Source organism: Pleurodeles waltl, chromosome 8, assembly GCF_031143425.1.
Source record: "Pleurodeles waltl isolate 20211129_DDA chromosome 8, aPleWal1.hap1.20221129, whole genome shotgun sequence".
Classification (NCBI taxonomy): Eukaryota; Metazoa; Chordata; class Amphibia; order Caudata; family Salamandridae; genus Pleurodeles; species Pleurodeles waltl.
Window position 1 is genome coordinate 694926694 of NC_090447.1, and position 19172 is coordinate 694945865.

At 47.6% G+C, this 19172-nt stretch overlaps 1 protein-coding gene across 1 annotated transcript in view; it reads right to left on the bottom strand.

The window, feature by feature from the left end:
* Positions 1-420: 420 nt before the first annotated feature.
* The window catches only part of EIF2S3 (eukaryotic translation initiation factor 2 subunit gamma), a 301635-nt gene continuing 282883 nt past the window's right edge, over positions 421-19172 (bottom strand). The window contains exon 12 of the mRNA XM_069204821.1: positions 421-910. Coding sequence (XP_069060922.1) covers positions 847-910 — 64 coding nt within the window. The 3' untranslated portion in view covers positions 421-846. The remainder of the gene's footprint in view (positions 911-19172) is intronic.

Here is a 19172-nt window from a genome sequence, read left to right on the forward strand (position 1 = left end):
AAAACCGTTCCTTTCTCACTCTTTACCCAGGGGAAAAAGGTACCAAAAAAAAGAGGGCCAAAAAAGCGAGGCAAGGAGAGGCGGAAGGAAGGAGAAAGTCAAGAAGCAAACAGTAATATGGAAAAGTATGCATTGTCGTAGGAAGAGTGATGTAAAAAGATAGGAGAAGGAAGAAAGACATAGGCAGAGAAGGCTTAGAAAGACAGGTAATAGGAGAAGGGAAGCTAGGAGAACCACTGTTTGTTAAGTTCCAACATCAATCATTACATATTCTAACAAACTCAGCATCTCAACAAGTCCTGTAATACATTTCAATACAGCTGTGGTAGAAAGCCACAAAGGAAACATTTTTCTTCACAAAGTATAGTTAGTGCTATTAACACAACCCATCTGAAGACAGAAATAAAATGTTGGACAAGACAGTCTTCGAGAGGAGTTTATTTCTTTTGAAAAACTAATTGTAGTACGTTTAAGGTTGCGATTCAAACAATTCAGAAAAAGGAAAATGTAAGAAATAATTTATTGTTTTCAAAACATACTACTTGCAACAGTCAAATATGTTACAAATTGTACTACCATATGGACAGGGCTCTCTGCACTGTAATGTAGGGGCTGTTCTTTAAAATGTTATTCAAAGTTTTGAATTATGGTGATAGATTTCCCTTGGAAAAGATCTATAATTTAGATGGTGGTGTCACAAAAGCTGCATAACTATCTTCAGGTGTTTCTCCAGTCAGTTCTGCTTTATTCCTCGACAAGTGGCAAACATGGTCTAACATTTTAGACAACATGTGTGCATACATTCGTTGTCTTTCAAGAAAGTGATCTTTACTTTTGTTTGCTGGATTAGTCGTCGTCCACAGTTGGCTTGATAGTCACTCCTCTTCTAATCTGCCCCCAACCAATTAAACTAAAAACAAAAGACAAAAGAAATTATGAATGAAAGCATAACTACGTACTGCATTTTACTTCTGGCAGTAATTAACATTATTACGAGGACAAAGCAATCTGATCTTACATTCCAAGATCTATTTCCTAATCTAAGGCATATCTGGGAAGAGTTAAAAAAACGTTTGCTCACCTATGCCTCTTAAGAGAGAGCAAGGGCCAACAGGCATGAGCTAGGTAGACCTCCAAATCAGATCATACTTGTAGTAAAATGGCACACATTTTTCCATTGGGTACAATCAAAGAACCTCAATAGGCTCCATCACTCGGATGAATATATTTTTCTGTCTTAAACAGGGGTGTAAAACGACATCTACAACATTTACCTATGAACCACTGAAGTCCAATGAAACATGCAGGCGGAGTGTTTTTCCAAGGCCAGTGAAGCAGTCACAGAACATCTGATTAAAGATGTACACAGTAGTCACTGGTTATTGCTCAAGGCCACATGCCAGTTGATTGGTATTTTTTTGCTGATGGAGTGCGATGTCTTTAAATGGTGCTAGGGGAGGTAGGGACAACTGGACTCCACCACCAACTTCGGACGCAACGCCGCTCCAGTGGCAGAGTGGGCACGGGATTTACGTATGGGCAATGGTACAATACTAAAAAGTGATTGATGGAATGTCTCTATAAATCAAAGTCACATGTAATTACTCTGGGTCAGATCCCAGTCCATTTTTTTGTTGACCATGCTACCTCAGATTAGACCCAGCCATATGCAAATCAATCTGGGTCCTAAGTGTGATGCTGTAAGTGCTGCTCAGTCGTGGCTTCCATGCTCACTGAACCAGTGGAACCAAGCTGCACCAGACTAAAAAGATCTGATTAGGCTAAAATCATTTTTGGGTTGCTTGTTATCTTCTACATAGAGGAACTTGCTTGGTAGTTCGGGCTTAAATGCTCCTACTGGAGCAGGGTCAGGACTGATTTGCATATGGCTGGGTCCAGACCAAGGTGGTATGGTATGGAAATTAACGGTGGACTGGGATGCGACCCGAGTAATTACCAGTGGTTGAGATTACATTAAAGCATTCCATTCATCACTTTTTGTTCCTGGTAACTATTTAGGGCACAAAGGTTGACCCCTATAACAATTAATAGATGAATAACAGGGAACAAGGGATGGTGGTAATTTATCCAGATGGCTCCGGCATTGACCGACAGACACCATTTGATGACACTCCACACTATCAGAGTTTAAAACAGGTCATGTGAGAGAAGACACAAAAACAGATTGCAGCATCAAAACAGCACAACTGATGAACACACAAGAAATGAGACTGCGGGTGCAAAACAGCACCACAACGTGGCTATGTTTAAATTATATTTTTATTAAGTTTAATGTGAAAGCAGACTTTTAGCTGTCCCATGTCCATTTACGTTTTAGGATCAGTTGGCAAACCTTGCTACCAATGCGCTATAGTCTGTTGAATTCCGAGTCACATTCTGCATATTAAACAAGCATTTATGATGCAATGGGTCTCGCCTTTGCTCGAGTTAGAACTATTCGCTTTTTTAAACTCCTAACCGGACTTTTCTTGCCACATAAACTGAAAAGTAAAAGTTTCACATAAGCGAGCCGATGGCCACCATGAAGTGTGAAGGAGACACAGAAGGAAACAGAAGTTTGCTCGCAGTGAAACGTATCAGCAAAAGTGAAATTATCCGTGTAACTGGCAAAAGTGCAACTAGCCACGTAGCAGGGTCAATGTCATGCAAAGCGCTCGACTACTGTCCAGTGAGAGAGCGCTGCCTGCGAAATAAAGAGAAAAAGCAGTCCAGAAACCATATGGAAAACATGGAGCCTCGTATGTTTTCTGCAGTTGGCCGGTGAGCTCGAGGAGGGCAAAACATCAGAAAAGGCATGACGTATGCATGCCTTTCACTAATGTAAATGTAAATTAGCACTTGTATAGCGCACTACTCGCCCGTTAGGGTCTCAAGGCGCTGTACTCATACCGCTATGGAACCCCTCCTGGCTTTTCCCTGTGAGGAGTGAAGCCAGGCATCCAAGCGCTGTTGGGGCCGTTGTGGAGATTAAGCAAGCTATTGCTCAGAGTTGCAGAGTGGGACCCATGAATTAGATTAGGCACCGAGGCGAGAATTATCTGGTCAAGGAGAATTGAGCCCAAGACCTGCCGAAGCGGGACTTGAACCCTGGTCTTGAGCCAGATCTCTGCTTCAGGGTCTGCCGCTCTAACCATTGAGCCACACTTCTCCATACTAATGAAATTAAACACATTTTAAAAGGCAAGCCCACAAACCAACCAAACTGATGGGCGTGTTAAAAAGCCCATAGAGAGATTACATCAGGGAATGATGGCTTTGTGCTCGACCCTGAAAACAGATAGAAAGTTTCACCTCATTTTATACATAAAACTATTTGTGCCAACATTTGAGATGTGGACAGTTAACAGTTATTTTGCCCACTAACCCGATTATAGAAAATTAAAATACAGTTCAACCATTTGTTTTGAGAACTATAGTATGACTTGCTATGACTCGAATATTGATTGATTCGATGATCACAAAAGGAGGAGTGGGGGTGATGGGGAACAACTAAACCAGTGAAGTAGTAGTTTTGCAGCCTAAACAGTTTTCTGGATTCACATGCTATGCATCTATTCTGCTATCTAGTGGCTGGTTTCAGAATCGCTTTTTGATCTTCTATGTTTTTTTTTTGTGTGTCAGACAGCATCCCTCAAATTCCTGTGTGTAGGAAGCTGGCTATGTAGTGCACTGAATGTAAGGGAGGATAGAACATGTTACCCTTATTGGTTTACAGAGGATAAGTAAAGCTCTCTTTTGTGGTAGTGAGGGCGAGCAGGTAGGCTTATCAGGGGTTGGTGCTAAGCATTTGTTGAACACAGAGTCAATAAATGAGATGAACACTCAAGAACAAACTTGAGACCAATGTTTAGAAAAATACAGGTACTTTTAAATATAGTATTTCAGCACCAGAAAAACTTCAAAGAAGGTAAGTACTGTTGCATTTGTATCAATTTTGCAAGTAATACGTTTACTCAAATTAGCTTTTACGTGGTAAAGTCTTGAAAGTACTTGTACTGCTAGGGGGTCCTTATAGGAAGTTCTTGGAGGGTGGGGTTCGGGGGTGTGTGTGTTTGTGTGTGTGAGGTGGGGGGGAGGGAGAGAGGCACTGGGGGTAGGGGGTCCCTGTAGATTATGCTAAGGGAGCAAGGTCACTAAAACACCAGCAGTACAGTTTTATCTGCCATGGGGCATCCAGGTGCAGGGCTGCTGGTCAAGTCAGGTGCCTTGGGTGCTGCATCGTTGGTGACTGGGGGTGCCACCTAGAAAAAGACTGTTAAGAGGGATGAGTCTGGGACCTCCCAACGGGCGGCCCGGTGGGTGGGAGTCCTTGTAGCCTGAGTGCGGCAGGTCTTTGTTGTTGGTATTCCAGCATCAAGGCGCCCACAGATCTTGGGTGGATCTGCAAAAGAGGGACGAAACAGGGCAGCTGTGTCACTCTCGGTGATGTCCTTGCGTTACTGAGATCCCTTTACGGCTGGTCTGGGTCATGGCACTGGAGTCTGGATTGGACTACAAACGCTTTGGTTGGTGCAAGGATTCTGGTATCACTGGGATCAGTGCAGGATGCTCCCCTGGGTCCTGAGGTCTTCACACTTGGTGAGGAGACGGACCTGGCCTCCTAAAGCATGATGATCTCCTCCTGGGGGGCTGCTGAATCTGTGGACCCAGTGGTCAGCAGAACAGTAAGCCAGACGTTGCCGTTGGTATCTGCAAGGTGCAGACAAGTGGCTCCTCCAGTCCAAGAGAGATGCTGACAGCTTGGTGAAGTGCTTGGTCCTCTGTCTTCATTTAGTCAAATCTGTTCTTCTGGTGTCAGGGGGGCACCTAAAAACTCAATTTAGGGGTGTTTAGGTGAATGTAGAGTGACTACACCCCCTATATGACCACTTCTGTTGGGCAAAATCCAGTCCCAGAATTCCTAGTTCCACCAAAATCAAGATGGTGGAACCCTTCCTCGAGGGTCCACTTTGGGTAGCTCAGCTTATGGAAGTGACTAACCCAAAGGTGGACACGCCTACTGAGGCCAAATGGACCTCGGGGCAGAGGCTGGCATTTCCCAGGTCTTGGGGAAGCTGGGTGTCGCATATCAAAGGTGGCAAGGGCTTGAAAGCCCCTGGTCCTGATATGCTAAATTACTAGCCATCTTGCTGGAGGAGGTGCGATCATCTTCCTCCGCAGAAGGCTTTGTTTCTGGCACGGGCTTTCACCTCAAGGGTGTCAGAAACTTGTCTGTGGTGGCAGGATGTTCGAGATCAGTCAGCCAACACACTAGAGGACTAATAGGTTTCAGGAGACTCCTCTAAGGTGCCCTCTGGGTGCATGTCCAAATAAATCCAAAACTGACATCAATCTGGATTTATTAAGACGAGGAATTTGACACAAAACACCATAGGTTTCAGTGAAGCCATGATGTAGCAATGTAACTTGTATGACATGTCTCCGATACATACCTTAAGATGGCTTCCCTGTTCACTTGCAACATCTAGTGATTGGACTAGACATTAAAGGGACTGCAAATCAAGTATAATGCACCCTGCCTTAGGGCTCTAAGGCCTGCTGTAGGGGTGATTACATTAGTTTAGATGCAGTGAGTGGGGCATGGACCACAATTTGTGTGCCATGTTGTCTTTTCTGTCCTGGCTTGCACCATAACACTGAGTTTGCGATGGAAGGCTTTGGGCAATTTTTAAGGGGTTCTCCAAGGGTGGCACAATACACGACATCCCTTAGGGACCCTCTCCAGTACCCAGGCCCTAGGTACAAAGGGTACCATCTACTAGGGAATTGCAGTGGTATTTGAGTGTACGGCAACTGGATGCAATTAGACATCTTACTCGTTTTAGAGAAAGAGCACTGGCACTGGGGACCTATTTAGCAGGAACCCAGTGCTCCTCAGTAGAAAAACCTCAGTACCAGCGAGCAAAAAAATGGGGGTGACCATGTAAAAAGAGGCACTTTCCTACACTGTGCATTGTCAGAGCTTCAGATTTTTTTTCTCTCTTGCTCCCTTCTTTCTTTTTTTTACCTCTTGAATTTCCTTTAGTCTCGAATCACTGATTCTACTTGCCTGTTTGCTTTTCCCCTTTTTTGGGGTGGCAGGAGGGTCTCATGTGAACCCAGAAAACTCTTCAGGCTGCAAAACTACTATTACTGGTCAATAACCATTACGTTTTGCAGCATGAATCCTCTTCTGGATTCACATGCTGTGCATTTGATTACTTAGTGGTGTTTGGTCCTCTGTTAAGGATCGGTTGCAAAGAGGGTGATTTGGAAAACAGGTGTTTTAGTGCTATCTGTTCTGGCTGTGCTTTCTTGTTCAGACTGATGTCCACACAGTAGTGTTATGTGAAGGGGTGGGGAGATGTCCAGGTTGCAGCTATGAAGGTATCAGCCAGCTGTACGTTTCCTAGTAATAATAGGGGTGCACCTTTCTTCCCGGCTGAGTGCATCCTGGAACATGTAGGATTGTCAGCGCTTGCAGCTCGCTGACCCTGCGGAGCGACATGATAATTACTGGTTGTGTGAAAAGGCTGTTCCCTGTTGTTCCTCTGGTATGAGCATCTATAGCGGCCAGGTGTACCTTTAGTGATGCATGGGTCTAGCAGGTTGTGAGAAAGTAGCCTCTTTCTAGCCTTGTTCCCCCCACTTTTGGCCTGTTTGTGAGTATATGCCAGGGTGTTTTCACTGTCTCACTGGGATCCTGCTAGCCAGGGCTCAGTGCTCATAGTGAAAACCCTATGTTGTCAGTATGTTTGATATGTGTCACTGGGACCCTGCCAGCCAGGACCCCAGTGCTCATAAGTTTGTGGCCTATATGTATGTGTTTCCCTGTGTGATGCCTAACTGTCTCACTGAGGCTCTGCTAACCAGAACCTCAGTGGTTATGCTCTCTCTGCTTTCCAAATTGTCACTAACAGGCTAGTGACCAATTTCACCAATTCAGATTGGCATACTGGAACACCCTTATAATTCCCTAGTATATGGTACTGAGGTACCCAGGGTATTGGGGTTCCAGGAGATCCCATTGGGCTGCAGCCTTTCTTTTGCCACCCATAGGGAGCTCTGACAATTCGTACAGAGGCCTGCCACTGCAGCCCGAGTGAAATAATGCCCACATCATTTCACAGCCATTTTACACTGCACATAAGTAACTTATAAGTCACTTATATGTCTAACCTTCACCTGGTGAAGGTTGGGTGCAAAGTTACTTAGTGTGTGGGCACCTTGGCACTAGCCAAGGTGCCCCCACATTGTTCAGGGCAAATTCCCCGGACTTTGTGAGTGCGGGGACACAATTTCACGCGTGCACTATACATAGGTCACTACCTATGTATAGCGTCACAATGGTAACTCCGAACATGGCCATGAAACATGTCTATGATCATGGAATTGTCACCCCAATGCCATTCTGGCAGACAATTCCATGATCCCCCGGGTCTCTAGCACAGAACCCGGGTACTGCCAAACTGCCTTTCCCGGGGTTTCACTGCAGCTGCTGCCAACCCCTCAGACAGGTTTCTGCCCTCCTGGGGTCCAGCCAGGCCTGGCCCAGGAAGGCAGAACAAAGGACTTCCTCAGAGAGAGGGTGTTACACCCTCTCCCTTTGGAAAAAGGTGTCAGGGCTGGGGAGGAGTAGCCTCCCCCAGCCTCTGGAAATGCTTTGATGGGCACAAATGGTGCCCATCTCTGCATAAGCCAGTCTACACCGGTTCAGGGATCCCCCAGCCCTGCTCTGGCGCGAAACTAGACAAAGGGGAGTGACCACTCCCCTGACCTGCACCTCCCAGGGGAGGTGCCCAGAGCTCCTCCAGTGTGCCCCAGACCTCTGCCATCTTGGAAACAGAGGTGTTGCTGGCACACTGGACTGCTCTGAGTGGCCAGTGCCATTAGGTGACGTCAAAGACTCCTTCTGATAGGCTCTTACCTTTCTTACTAGCCTATCCTCCTTCCTAGGTAGCCAAACCTCCTTTTCTGGCTATTTAGGGTCTCTGCTTTGGGGAATTCTTCAGATACCGAATGCAAGAGCTCACCAGAGTTCCTCTGCATCTCCCTCTTCACCTTCTGCCAAAGGATCGACCGCTGACTGCTCAGGGCGCCTGCAAAACCGCAACAAAGTAGCAAAGACGACTACTGCAACCTTGTATCGCTTCATCCTGCTGGCTTTCTCGCCTGTTTCCTGGTGGTGCATGCTCTGGGGGTAGCCTGCCTCCTCCTTGCACAAGGAGCTCTGAAGAAATCTCCTGTGGGTCGACGGAATCTTCCCCCTGCAACCGCAGGCAACAAAAGACTGCATCACCGGTCCTCTGGGTCCCTTCTCAGCATGACGAGCGTGGTCCCTGGAACTCAGCAACTCTGTCCAAGTGACTCCCACAGTCCAGTGACTCTCAGTCCAAGTTTGGTGGAGGTAAGTCCTTGCCTCCCCACGCTAGACTGCATTGCTGGGTACCGCGTGATTTGCAGCTGCTCCGGCTCCTGTGCACTCTTCCAGGATTTCCTTCGTGCACAGCCAAGCCTGGGTCCCAGACACTCTAACCTGCAGTGCACCACACCTTCTGAGTTGTCCTCCGGCGTCGTGGGACTCCCTTTTGTGACTTCGGGTGGACTTCGGTTCACTCCTCTTCTAAGTGCCTGTTCCGGTACTTCTGCAGGTGCTGCCTGCTTCTGTGAGGGCTCCCTGACTTGCTGGGCGCCCCCTCTGTCTCCTCATCCAAGTGGCGACATCCTGGTCCCTCCTGGGCCACAGCAGCATCCAAAAACCCTAACCGCGACCCTTGCAGCTAGCAAGGCTTGTTTGTGGTCTGTCTGCGTGGGAACACCTCTGCAAGCTTCTTCACGACGTGGGACATCCATCCTCCAAAGGGGAAGTTCCTAGTCCTCTTCGTTCTTGTAAAACACCAAGCTCCTTCCATCCGGTGGCAGCTTCCTTGCAACCTCAGCTGGCATTTCCTGGGCATCTGCCCACTCTCGACACTGTCGCGACTCTTGGACTTGGTCCCCTTATCTTACAGGTACTCAGGTCCGGAAATCCACTGTTGTTGCTTTGCTGGTGTTGGTTTTCCTTGCAGAATCCCCCTATCACAACTTCTGTGCTCTCTGGGGGTTGTAGGTGCACTTTACACCTACCTTACAGGGTCTTGGGGTGGGCTATTTTTCTAACCCTCACTGTTTTCTTACAGTCCCAGCGACCCTCTACAAGCTCACATAGGTTTGGGGTCCATTCGTGGTTCGCATTCCACTTTTGGAGTATATGGTTTGCGTTGCCCCTATACCTATGTGCTGCTATTGCAATCTATTGTAACTTTACACTGCTTGCATTACTTCCTTTTGCTATTACTGCATATTTTTGGTATTGTGTACATATAGCTTGTGTATATTTGGCATCCTCATACTGAGGGGACTCACTGAGATACTTTTGGCATATTGTCATAAAAATAAAGTACCTTTATTTTATATCTGTGTATTGTGTTTTCTTATGATATTGTGCATATGACACCAGTGGTATAGTAGGAGCTTTGCATGTCTCCTAGTTCAGCCTAAGCCGCTCTGCTATAGCTACCTTCTATCAGCCTAGGCTGCTAGAAACACCTCTTCTACACTAATAAGGAATAACTGGACCTGGTACAGAGTGTAAGTACCCCTTGGTACCCACTACAAGCCAGGCCAGCCTCCTACACAGGTGTGTAAGGTATATTAGCAATGTTACATGTTCTGTCCTTGCTTCTACACGTCCTTGGTCTGTGCGCCATTGGATGTATCTATTGTACATGGATGTTTTAACACCTTCTGGTGCTCGGTTTTCTTGCCCCCCTTTGAATTTTCATTGTTGTAGGGGCGGTTGAAGGTGCCCAAACTAGTTAGCGAGGAGTCATGCCAGTAGGTTGAGTGTGGCACTTTGCTGTTCTGTATGGTTAACAGGTCCTGAGTCACCTTGATTAGCATGACTTGTCCCTTAGACATCTCTAGTTGATCCGAGGACCATGTGTTTCTGGTCCGCTGTGGGGCAATTAGTATGAATGACGTTCCTGTTTTTTTTGGCTTTGTCCAGAACTCTTGGGATCAGTGGAAAGGCAGAGGCAAATCTCCCTGACCAGTTTATGAACAGGGCACTCTGTCAGACTAGTGGTGTGGAAACCTTGACGCAAAGATTAGGCATTTAGCATCTTCTGCTGTTGCGAACATGTTTATGACTGATACCCACTGTCTGAGCACTCCGTCTAGCACTTCCTGTCTGATCTCCCATTCGTGGGAGGTATTCTTTTGCCTGCTCAGTCTGTCAGCTTCTGTGTTCTGCTTCCTTCCTGGTACGGTGTATTGTTACCAGGGTGGCGTCTCATTAAATCGTTCAAATCCATATATTCTGTGCTCATTTTGACAGTGGGAATTACTTTATTCCTCCATGTTTGTGGAGGTAAAACAGTTGTTGCAATGTACTTCTGTATAAGCATGGTCTGCCCCCTCACATGCGCCTGAAATGCCTTCAGCGCTAGGAAGAATATCTTTAGTTTCAGGTATTTAGTGTTTCACAGCTCCCACTGGGCTCCAGAGACCTGTGATCTTCAAATCCTCCATGTGCCCTCCCCAGCTCTTGTGGGGCGCTTCTATTGTTGTGTCACTGTGGGGGTTAGTAGCTTGAAAGGTCCCCTATACTCATGTTTGATGTGTTCCATTGTTTTCTCTCCTTCTGAACTCGCCATTCAATGCAGATACATTGCTGTATGGGTCGCATGTGTTGTCTTGCATGTGGTGTGAGGGAGATGCATCAAGCCATTATGCCCACCAGCTTCATGACAGTCCTCACTGTCAGAGACTGACCCTTCTGATAGAGCAGAGTTTGCTCCGCTATTGCTGACGCTGTCTTGGGGACTGGGTATGCCTGCACTGTCCTCGAGTTCAATGTTGGCCCAAGGAACACCTTCACTCTTTGTGATGCCTTTTCGTGGTTTATGGTAAACCCTAGATTCTGGAGCATTCTGATGACGGTTTGCATGTCCCTGTGGCATTTTTGTTTAGCGTTTGCCTTTACCAGCCAGTTGTTCTGGTATGTCTAGACATGTATACCCTTTCTGTGCGGTCACCGCAGTCAGGCATTTTGTGAACACCACTGGTGCAGATTTTTATCCCAAAGGGTAGTACTCTTAATTGGAAGTATTCTCCATCTATGAGAAATCTGAAGTATTTCTTTTGCCTGCGGTTCACTGGTATACGAATATTGGAGTCTTTTAGGTCTAGTCTGGCTATATAGTCTCCTCTTCTAAGGAGAGGGATCACTTTTTTCAACACTCATTTTGAAATGCTGCGTTCATATTATCTATTTATCCATTATTATTATTATTTTTTTAAGGTACATAAGGTTGAGAATCAGTGTCAGCGCTGAGTACGGTTTTGGTATTAGGAAGCATGCTCATCAATGCCACTTCCTGCTTCCCTTTGTACAGACTTTTCTATTGCTTGCTTTTTGATGATTTATTGACCTCTTCTCGCAACTGTGAATTCTTGCTCCCTTAATGTTCTTGTCTTTGGGGGAACATGAGGCGGTGCTTTGGTAAGTTCCATGCATTAACCATACTTTATGATGCTTAAGATTCAATTGTCAAAGGTGATTTGACCTCCATTCCTAGCGGAATCCTCCTATTCTTCCTCCAATGGTGTTTAGGTTGTTGGTCACCCGAGTCACTTGGAAGTTCCTCTCCTTGCGTGTTGCCCCTACCTCTGGGCTTTCCATTAAAGGGATGTCATGGCAAGTGTTGCTACTGCTGCTGAGTAGGTTGCTGTGTGGCCCACTGGCTGAAATCCTGTAGTTGGTATTGCTGTTGGGTTTGTTGGAGAACCTGCTTCCCCTGTACATGGCATATTTATCGCCAAGGATTGTACCTTGGCCTTGAATCTGAAAATTCTAAGCCATAGGTGCCCCTTCAGTGTGGTGTCCACCACAGCTGTCTGGTTGCAGCATCTGCTTCACCCAGCGGGGATTTGAGGCAGGAGATGGCAATGTTTTTGCCGACTTGGGTTACTAATTTTGCTCTTTTCTAGAACTCCTCTAGGAGGTGTTGCATCAATCCACAATTTCCTTTCATTGCTGCTGCCCATATCTGTTATGGAGAGGTTTGGAGTTTGCAATTCTCCATTGCACTGCTGCCTCCCTTTCCATCTTCCTACCCACCAGGTGTTGCCAGTTTCATGGAGTCTATCAGCATGTCTCCCTTGATGTACTGTGAATCTTGTGTAGAATATTTACATTTTTACTCCACTTGAGAAGTAATTGCCATAGCTGTGACAGAATCCTTAAAGGCTTCTTAGCCCCGGTCTAGAATGCTTCGAAGAACGGGCAGGAACAGGTTCGCCTTTTGGGATGGCATCAGCATTTTCAAGGAGGAAGCAAGATTCCTCTCTTTTCTACCAGTTGGACCCTTTGTATCAGCCCCCCTCTTTATTAGTCTATTCTATACGGACAAGTCATCCGCAATAGAAGGTCCGGAAGAATAGCTGTTGATTCCTTCTTCTGAGGTTTTGGCATCAATATCCTGCCACTCGCCTTCAAACCTGCTCTGTCGCTTCACATCCCCTGCTTGCCTCTTCCTCCTTGTAATCAGAGGTCCTTTTGTTTTCACGTATGGTTCTGACATCAATGGGCCCGATGTCTAGCACATCTTTTCCCAAATCCCGCAACTGAGGGTTTCGTGGGGATACCAAAAGTCTTGAGCTAAACACAAAGGCCGCCGAGGGGGGCTCTCTCTTCGAGGCCATCGGATCCGTGTCCTTTGTCTCTGAGCCTTTCCTTTGACACCCCCCTTTGTGCGTGCTGGTGCTGAGACTCATTTCAAAAGCTTTCCCCCACCAGTGTCCTTTTGTCAGGACCTGTGCAGCTCTGTGTTTGTGCCAATCTTCAGTCATCAAACGTTTTGACGTTGAGATGGCCTTCAGGACTTTCATTACATTTCTCTTTTCATCGTCCCTCGTCCCTTTCCTTGCAGCTCTGTTTTTTCGATGTCAACGCTCCCTTCAGAGTCTGACTCTTCTCCCTGCGACGGCTCACCTGCTTCAGTGTTTTTTCGTCATCGCTGGAGAGACACAGGCACCTCAGGCATTCCTGTGATTATCAAGTGCCGGTCATGGTATGATGTAAAAGCCGCTGCTTCAGTCTGGCCTTGCAAGTTTTTGGTAGGAATTTCGAACAGACCTCGCAGTCTTTGCCACTGTGATCTGTCGAAAGGCACAGGTTACAAACTTTGTGTGGATCCCACAGCGCAGATTTGTGGTGGCGGTTTGGACATAATTTAAAGGGTGTGTTCTCCATATTACTCATCTGTTTCCCTCCTCTGCATTCTCTGGCCACATGTCTTGCAGTACCGGACTCCCCTGTCTGAGGGAAGTTCTCTTAAAAGGATACAATGTTCTTTGTGTTCTCCGGTGATGCTCTGCTTTTTGGCTCCCTTTTCTTTTCTCTGCAGATCCTAGAAGATTCTACAGAGCTCCTCCAGCATGCTTCCAGGACCAACTGCAGAAAACAAATGTCTGAAGATGGAGGCGACGCACAGGAACTTTTGGGGTGTAGTCTGATGTAACACAAGTGATGGGCTTATCACCAAATGGTGGTCAACAATGATCCCCCAAAGTAAAACATGATTGCAGACCCAACCACTAGATGGCGGAATAGGTGCATGGGGATCCAGAAAAGAATTCATGCTGCAAAACAGCGGTTACACCCAAAAAGGTTTTGTCTACTGTTTGTGGACAATCCCAGGAGCTGAGACAAGAGGGGGCTTCTGGCACTGTCCACAGGTAAACACAATGTACGATTGTGAAAAGAAGGAGGGGTGTCACTGGTGACACAGGGAGAACGAGGATGCTGTGGCAGGCCCAGAAGCTTTGAAGACTGCAGGGACACAGGGGATAATAAAGGGCTGAAATGATAGCTCTCACAGACTCTAAGCAATGGCATTTGCAGGCATGTAGACCATTTTCCCATAAACATTTCAACCATAGTGCAGTTTGGAGTGACAGCGTGCACTCTCAATGAAGCAATCCCTGCACGTTTGCTTTTTTCCCTCCAGAGTAGTCTGTGCTGCACAGCCTACAGACACACCAGGGCCTCACATTTTGCTCATAGAAGCAGCTCTTCGTACCCAGGCTGGAGCCACCAGGATTACTTGGGCCCGGTCGTGCCTGATCTTCAGAACTCTGGGCAGGGGTGGTATTGGTGGTAAGGCGTCCAAGAGTCCTGAGCTCCACTCATGACGAAAAGCGTCGCTGAGCGTGTGCAGCCTTGGAAACTCCAATGCGCAAAACAGCTGACATTGCACGTTCTCTGCGGAGGCAAACCGAACTAACCAAGGCTCTCCCATTGCTGAAAGGGACTTTGTCCCACCTCCAGATGGAGACACCATTCATGATCGACTATGCATCGACGGCTGAGTTTGTCTGCTCTGACATTCAGAGAGCCCACCAGATGTTGAACCACCAGTGAAATGCCCTGGCGTTCCAGCCTTATTCCAGAGGCGAAAAGCCTCTTGACAAAGAGTCTACGACCCCCCACCACCTGCCATGCCTGTTGCAGTATCACATGGTGGTGTAGTCGGTGAACATCTGCACCAATTTCCCTTTGAGAGAGGAAAGGAATGCATTCAATTCAAGTCAGATTGCCTGGAGCTCCAAAAGGTTGATGTGGAGTCCAGACTTCGTCAGATACCAGAGGCCTCTGATCTCCGCCTCTCCCATGTGGCCGCGCCATCCCAGGAGTGACGCATTTGTCACTACTGTGAGATCTGGTTGGGGAAGGGAGAGGGATCTGCCATTGACCCAATCTTGATTCAACAGCCACCACACTGCAAGTCTTTTTCACTTCCCTCTGAGATCTGGAGCATGTCAGAGCGATTCCCCTGATGCTGTGCCCACTGGAACTTCACGTCTCACTGCAGATCCCGCATATGCCATCTGGCATGTTGGACCAGCAGGAGGCCATGAGACCCAGCAGCCTCAGAGTCATTCTCACTGAAATCCAGGATAGAGGCTGAAACATCAGGATCATAGCCCAAATATCCTGGATTCGCTTTTCGGAAGACTAAACCCGAAATTGCACTGTGTCCAGAACAGCTCCAATGAAAGGGGGCATCTGAGAGGGAGTCAGGTGCGACTTCAGCACGTTTATAGTGAACCCCAGCGAACACAGGAGTTTAGCCGTAGTCTTGAGGTGGGAGACTACTTTCTAGGGCATGTCCGCCTTCAACAGCCAGTCGTTGAGGTAGGGGGCAGACTGAAATCCCTAACCTGCGCAGATGAGCTGAAAGCACTACCATCACTTTGGTGAACATCCGAGGGGCGCTGGTAAGGTCAAAGGGGAGCACGGTGAACTGAAAGTGCTTGTGACCTACCATGAATCGCAAGTAACAACTGTGGGGTCCTGCAAGTCGAACGCTACATAGGCGTCCGGCAAGTCCAACGCTACCATCCAGTCTCCAGGGACCAGGGCTGAAAGGACCTGAGCTAGGATTACATTATGAACTTCTACTTCTTGAGGAAGAATTGAAGAACCAGAGGTCTAGGATAGGGCGAAGGCGATTGCCCTTTTCGGGCAGCAGAAAGTAGCAGGAATAACAACCACGATATACTTCTGCCACAGGGACCCTCTCTATGGCTCCCTTGGCCAAGAAAGCCATGACCTTCTTGCGAAAAAAGTGCCAAATGATCCTCCGAAAGATGATCGTATGATGGTGAAATGGCCAGAGGAGAAGTCTTGAAGGGAGGGAGTAGCCCCTTCGGACAATTTGTAGCACCCACCTGCCCCTGGTAATGGATTCCCAGTGGGGCAGGTGATGGTGGATCCTACCAACAAACCGGTCCCAGATGTTCTGACAGACTAGGAAGGTTTGGAGGCAGAGGAGGGGGTGGGCATGGACTTGGCGGACCGCTGGCTCTCTGAACACAGTTGCATGCCCCCTCTGTAGCCATGATTGGAGCAAAAAGCGGACTGTGGGGGGTGAGGAGCAGCTACGAGGCCAAGGGGCCAAGATGCAGCCCGGGAATCCTTAAAGCGCTCGAGTGCCGAGTCCGCTTTTTCTACGAAGAGACAGGTGCCATCAACAGGCATGTCCAGCAAAGATTGCTGAACACCCCGTGAAAAAAAACAGACTTCCTCAACCAGGCTTGGCCCCTCAAGGCCACCATCATTGCAACTGATCTGCCCAGTGAGTTGATCGTATCCAGTCCACAATGAATCATGAACTTTCCTGCATCTCTCCCATCTGTAACGGTTTGGGCGAGAATGGTCCGGAACTCCTCCGGAACCCGAGGCAGCACTTGTGCGACCGTATCCCAGAGAGTATTGTCTTAAAAGGCATGCGGTGTTCACAGACCGCAGGGATAGACTGACTAAACATTTTCTTCCCAGGTTATCCAGTCTTTTTGATTCCATGTCCAGGGGAGCGGTAGGGAATGCGGCAGAGGATGTTGAAGCCTGGATGACAAGGCTCTCAGGCATAGGGCTAGAAATTTTGGGTTGGTCGGGCCAGGCCGATGGGCAACCATCCTAATCACAGGAGTCCCTGCGCTGGGTATGGACCAGGTACCCCGAAAGAAGTCTGAAAGGGATTGATTGAAGTGAAGGAGGGGCTCAGAATAGGAGGCCCCAGGCTGAAGCACCTCGGTCAGGAGGTTAGTCCTGACCACCACAGAATGAACCTCAAGGTCAGAAACCTAAGCAGCCATTCTCATCATTATAGAGTAAGACTCTCCCTCTGCCGTAGCCACGGTAGGGGGAGAAAGCATGCCAGCTTCTGGGGAGATGTCTAACCTGCTGGCATCGCCCAAATCCTGAAGCCAGTCCATGTCAAGCTGGTATTCTAAGGGGTCCAGCGACACCTCTACACTATCCCCATAACGATACCCATATCAACAGGGGTCAGGATCCACCCTGGGCCCAGGAGTGCCCATGGAAAACAGAATAGGTGTCGAGCCTTCGTGGCCCGACACTCAGAGCACAACTTAAGGTCGTGGTTGCACACCAGACACCAGAGGCAGGCGAGGTGCAAATCCGTCACAGACATCATTCAGTGACTGGAGTCGCAGAGCTATCTTCGTAGGGTAATCTCCCTACTGACGTCAGTGGTTTGGGCCGGGGGCCATAGTAGAGTGGCAAGGGCCCACCTAACACTACAATTAGAGGAAGAGGGCTAGGGGTACCTGATATAGAACAATACTAATTGGCTGCCCAAATATAACATTCAACAAATTGGTTGGTTGAAGAGAAAAATTGGGAGAAAACACTACTGGAAGATTATGCAGGACAATATACCTTGCCCCAGCTGTTGATGGCTGGGTTGGGTGGGGGTTTGGTGGTGGTTGGGGTGCGGGGAAAGATGTGGATCGAGTCCCCCTACATGATTAGACACATTGCTTCATTGAGGGGTGCAAACCATTAAGAGTACTGGGTAGGCCCCTGTTTGCCCGTGACTTGATCTTCTGGGCTCTCCCAGCCTTTGGGTGGTTGAGCACCTCAGTGGACTTCACTGCACGGAGGTGCTAGACAATTTGTTCCCTAATGAGGAGTTTATAGCCTTTGAAGCCACACAGGACTACTTCAATTCCTTCAACATGCAAGTATGGAGGCTAATGTGCGGGATATAAGGACCTCTTTCCACTTGGCCCGAATACTTTAATTCACTCTTAGATACCTGTTGGAGATGGATGGGAGCGTTAATTCGATATCACACTTTTACAGAACACTGATGGCTCGCAATAGAAAGATTCCATTTCCGGTCCGGTAGCTTGGGAGGACGACCTGGTGGTCCTGATAGATGTTTATTGGCGACAATTGTGTACAGTTGTGAAAACAGTGTCGAGCAATGCCCGCTTACAATTCTTGCACTTCCATTTCTTTCATCGTATGTACTTCATACCAATGTTGATGCATAAACTAGATCCTAGAACGGAGTCATGTCATACATGTCCTGCCTCGTAGCCTCCTTCATACATTTGACGTGGTCCTGTCCTGAACTATATTGGGGGAAGTACCCTCTTTCTTGGCATGGTTACTCCATTTTCTGCCTGTTGTCAGTGTGTCTGACTGTGTTCACTGGGATTCTACTTACCTGGACCCCTCTTTCCCTGTAAATTTGATTTCTTGAACACACCCCACCTTTGGCATACTGGTGCCCCTTGTAAGTCCCTAGTATATGGTATCCAGGGCATTGGGGTACCAGGGGATCGCCATGGGCAGAAGCATGTATTAAGCCACCCATAGGGAGCCCGTGTAAAATGTGTCTGCAGGCCTGCCATTGCATCCTGCATGAAAAGGTGCATGCACCTTTTCACTACAGGTCACTGTAAGCCAACCCTATGGTAAGCCCTCCTAGTCCAGAGGGCAGGGTGCAAGTACCTGTGTGCAAGGGCACTCCTGCACTAGCAGAGGTGCCCCAATGAACTCCAGTTCAATTTTCCTGGACTTCGTGACTGCTGGGACGCAATTTTATACGTGTACCTGACATAGGTCACTACTTACGTCCAGCTACATAATTGTAACTCCAAACCTAGGCATGGTTGGTATCAAACATGTCAGAATCATACCACTATACTGTTGCCAGTATTGGAAGTATGAGTTGAAGCACTCTGGGGGCTTCTTAGAGGACCCCCAGTATTGCTCCTACCAGACGTCTGGGGTTTTCCATGCAGCCCAAGCTGCTGCCACCCCTCAGACAGGTTTCTGCCCTCCTGATGCTTTATCCGCTCAAAACCCAGAAAGACAGAACAAAGGATTTCCTTTTTTTGGGGGGTTGGGGCGGGCACCCTCTACCTTTGGAAGTAGGTGTTACATGGCTTTGGAGGGGTAGCCTCCCCAAGCCACTGGTATGCTTTGAAGGACACATTTGGTGCCCGCCATGTATAGACCAGTGTAGGAAGTTGGCTCTGTATGCACTATTTCAAAGTAAGGAATAGTATGCACAGAGTCCAAGGGTTCCCCTTAGAGGTAAGATAGTGGCAAAAAGAGATAATACTAATGCTCTATTTTGTGGTAGTGTGGTCGAGCAGTAGGCTTATCAAAGGAGTAGTGTTAAGCATTTGTTGTACATACATACAGGCAATAAATGAGGAACACACACTCGGAGACAAATCCAGCCAATAGGTTTTGTTATAGAAAAATATCTATTCTTAGTTTATTTTAAGAACCACAGGTTCAA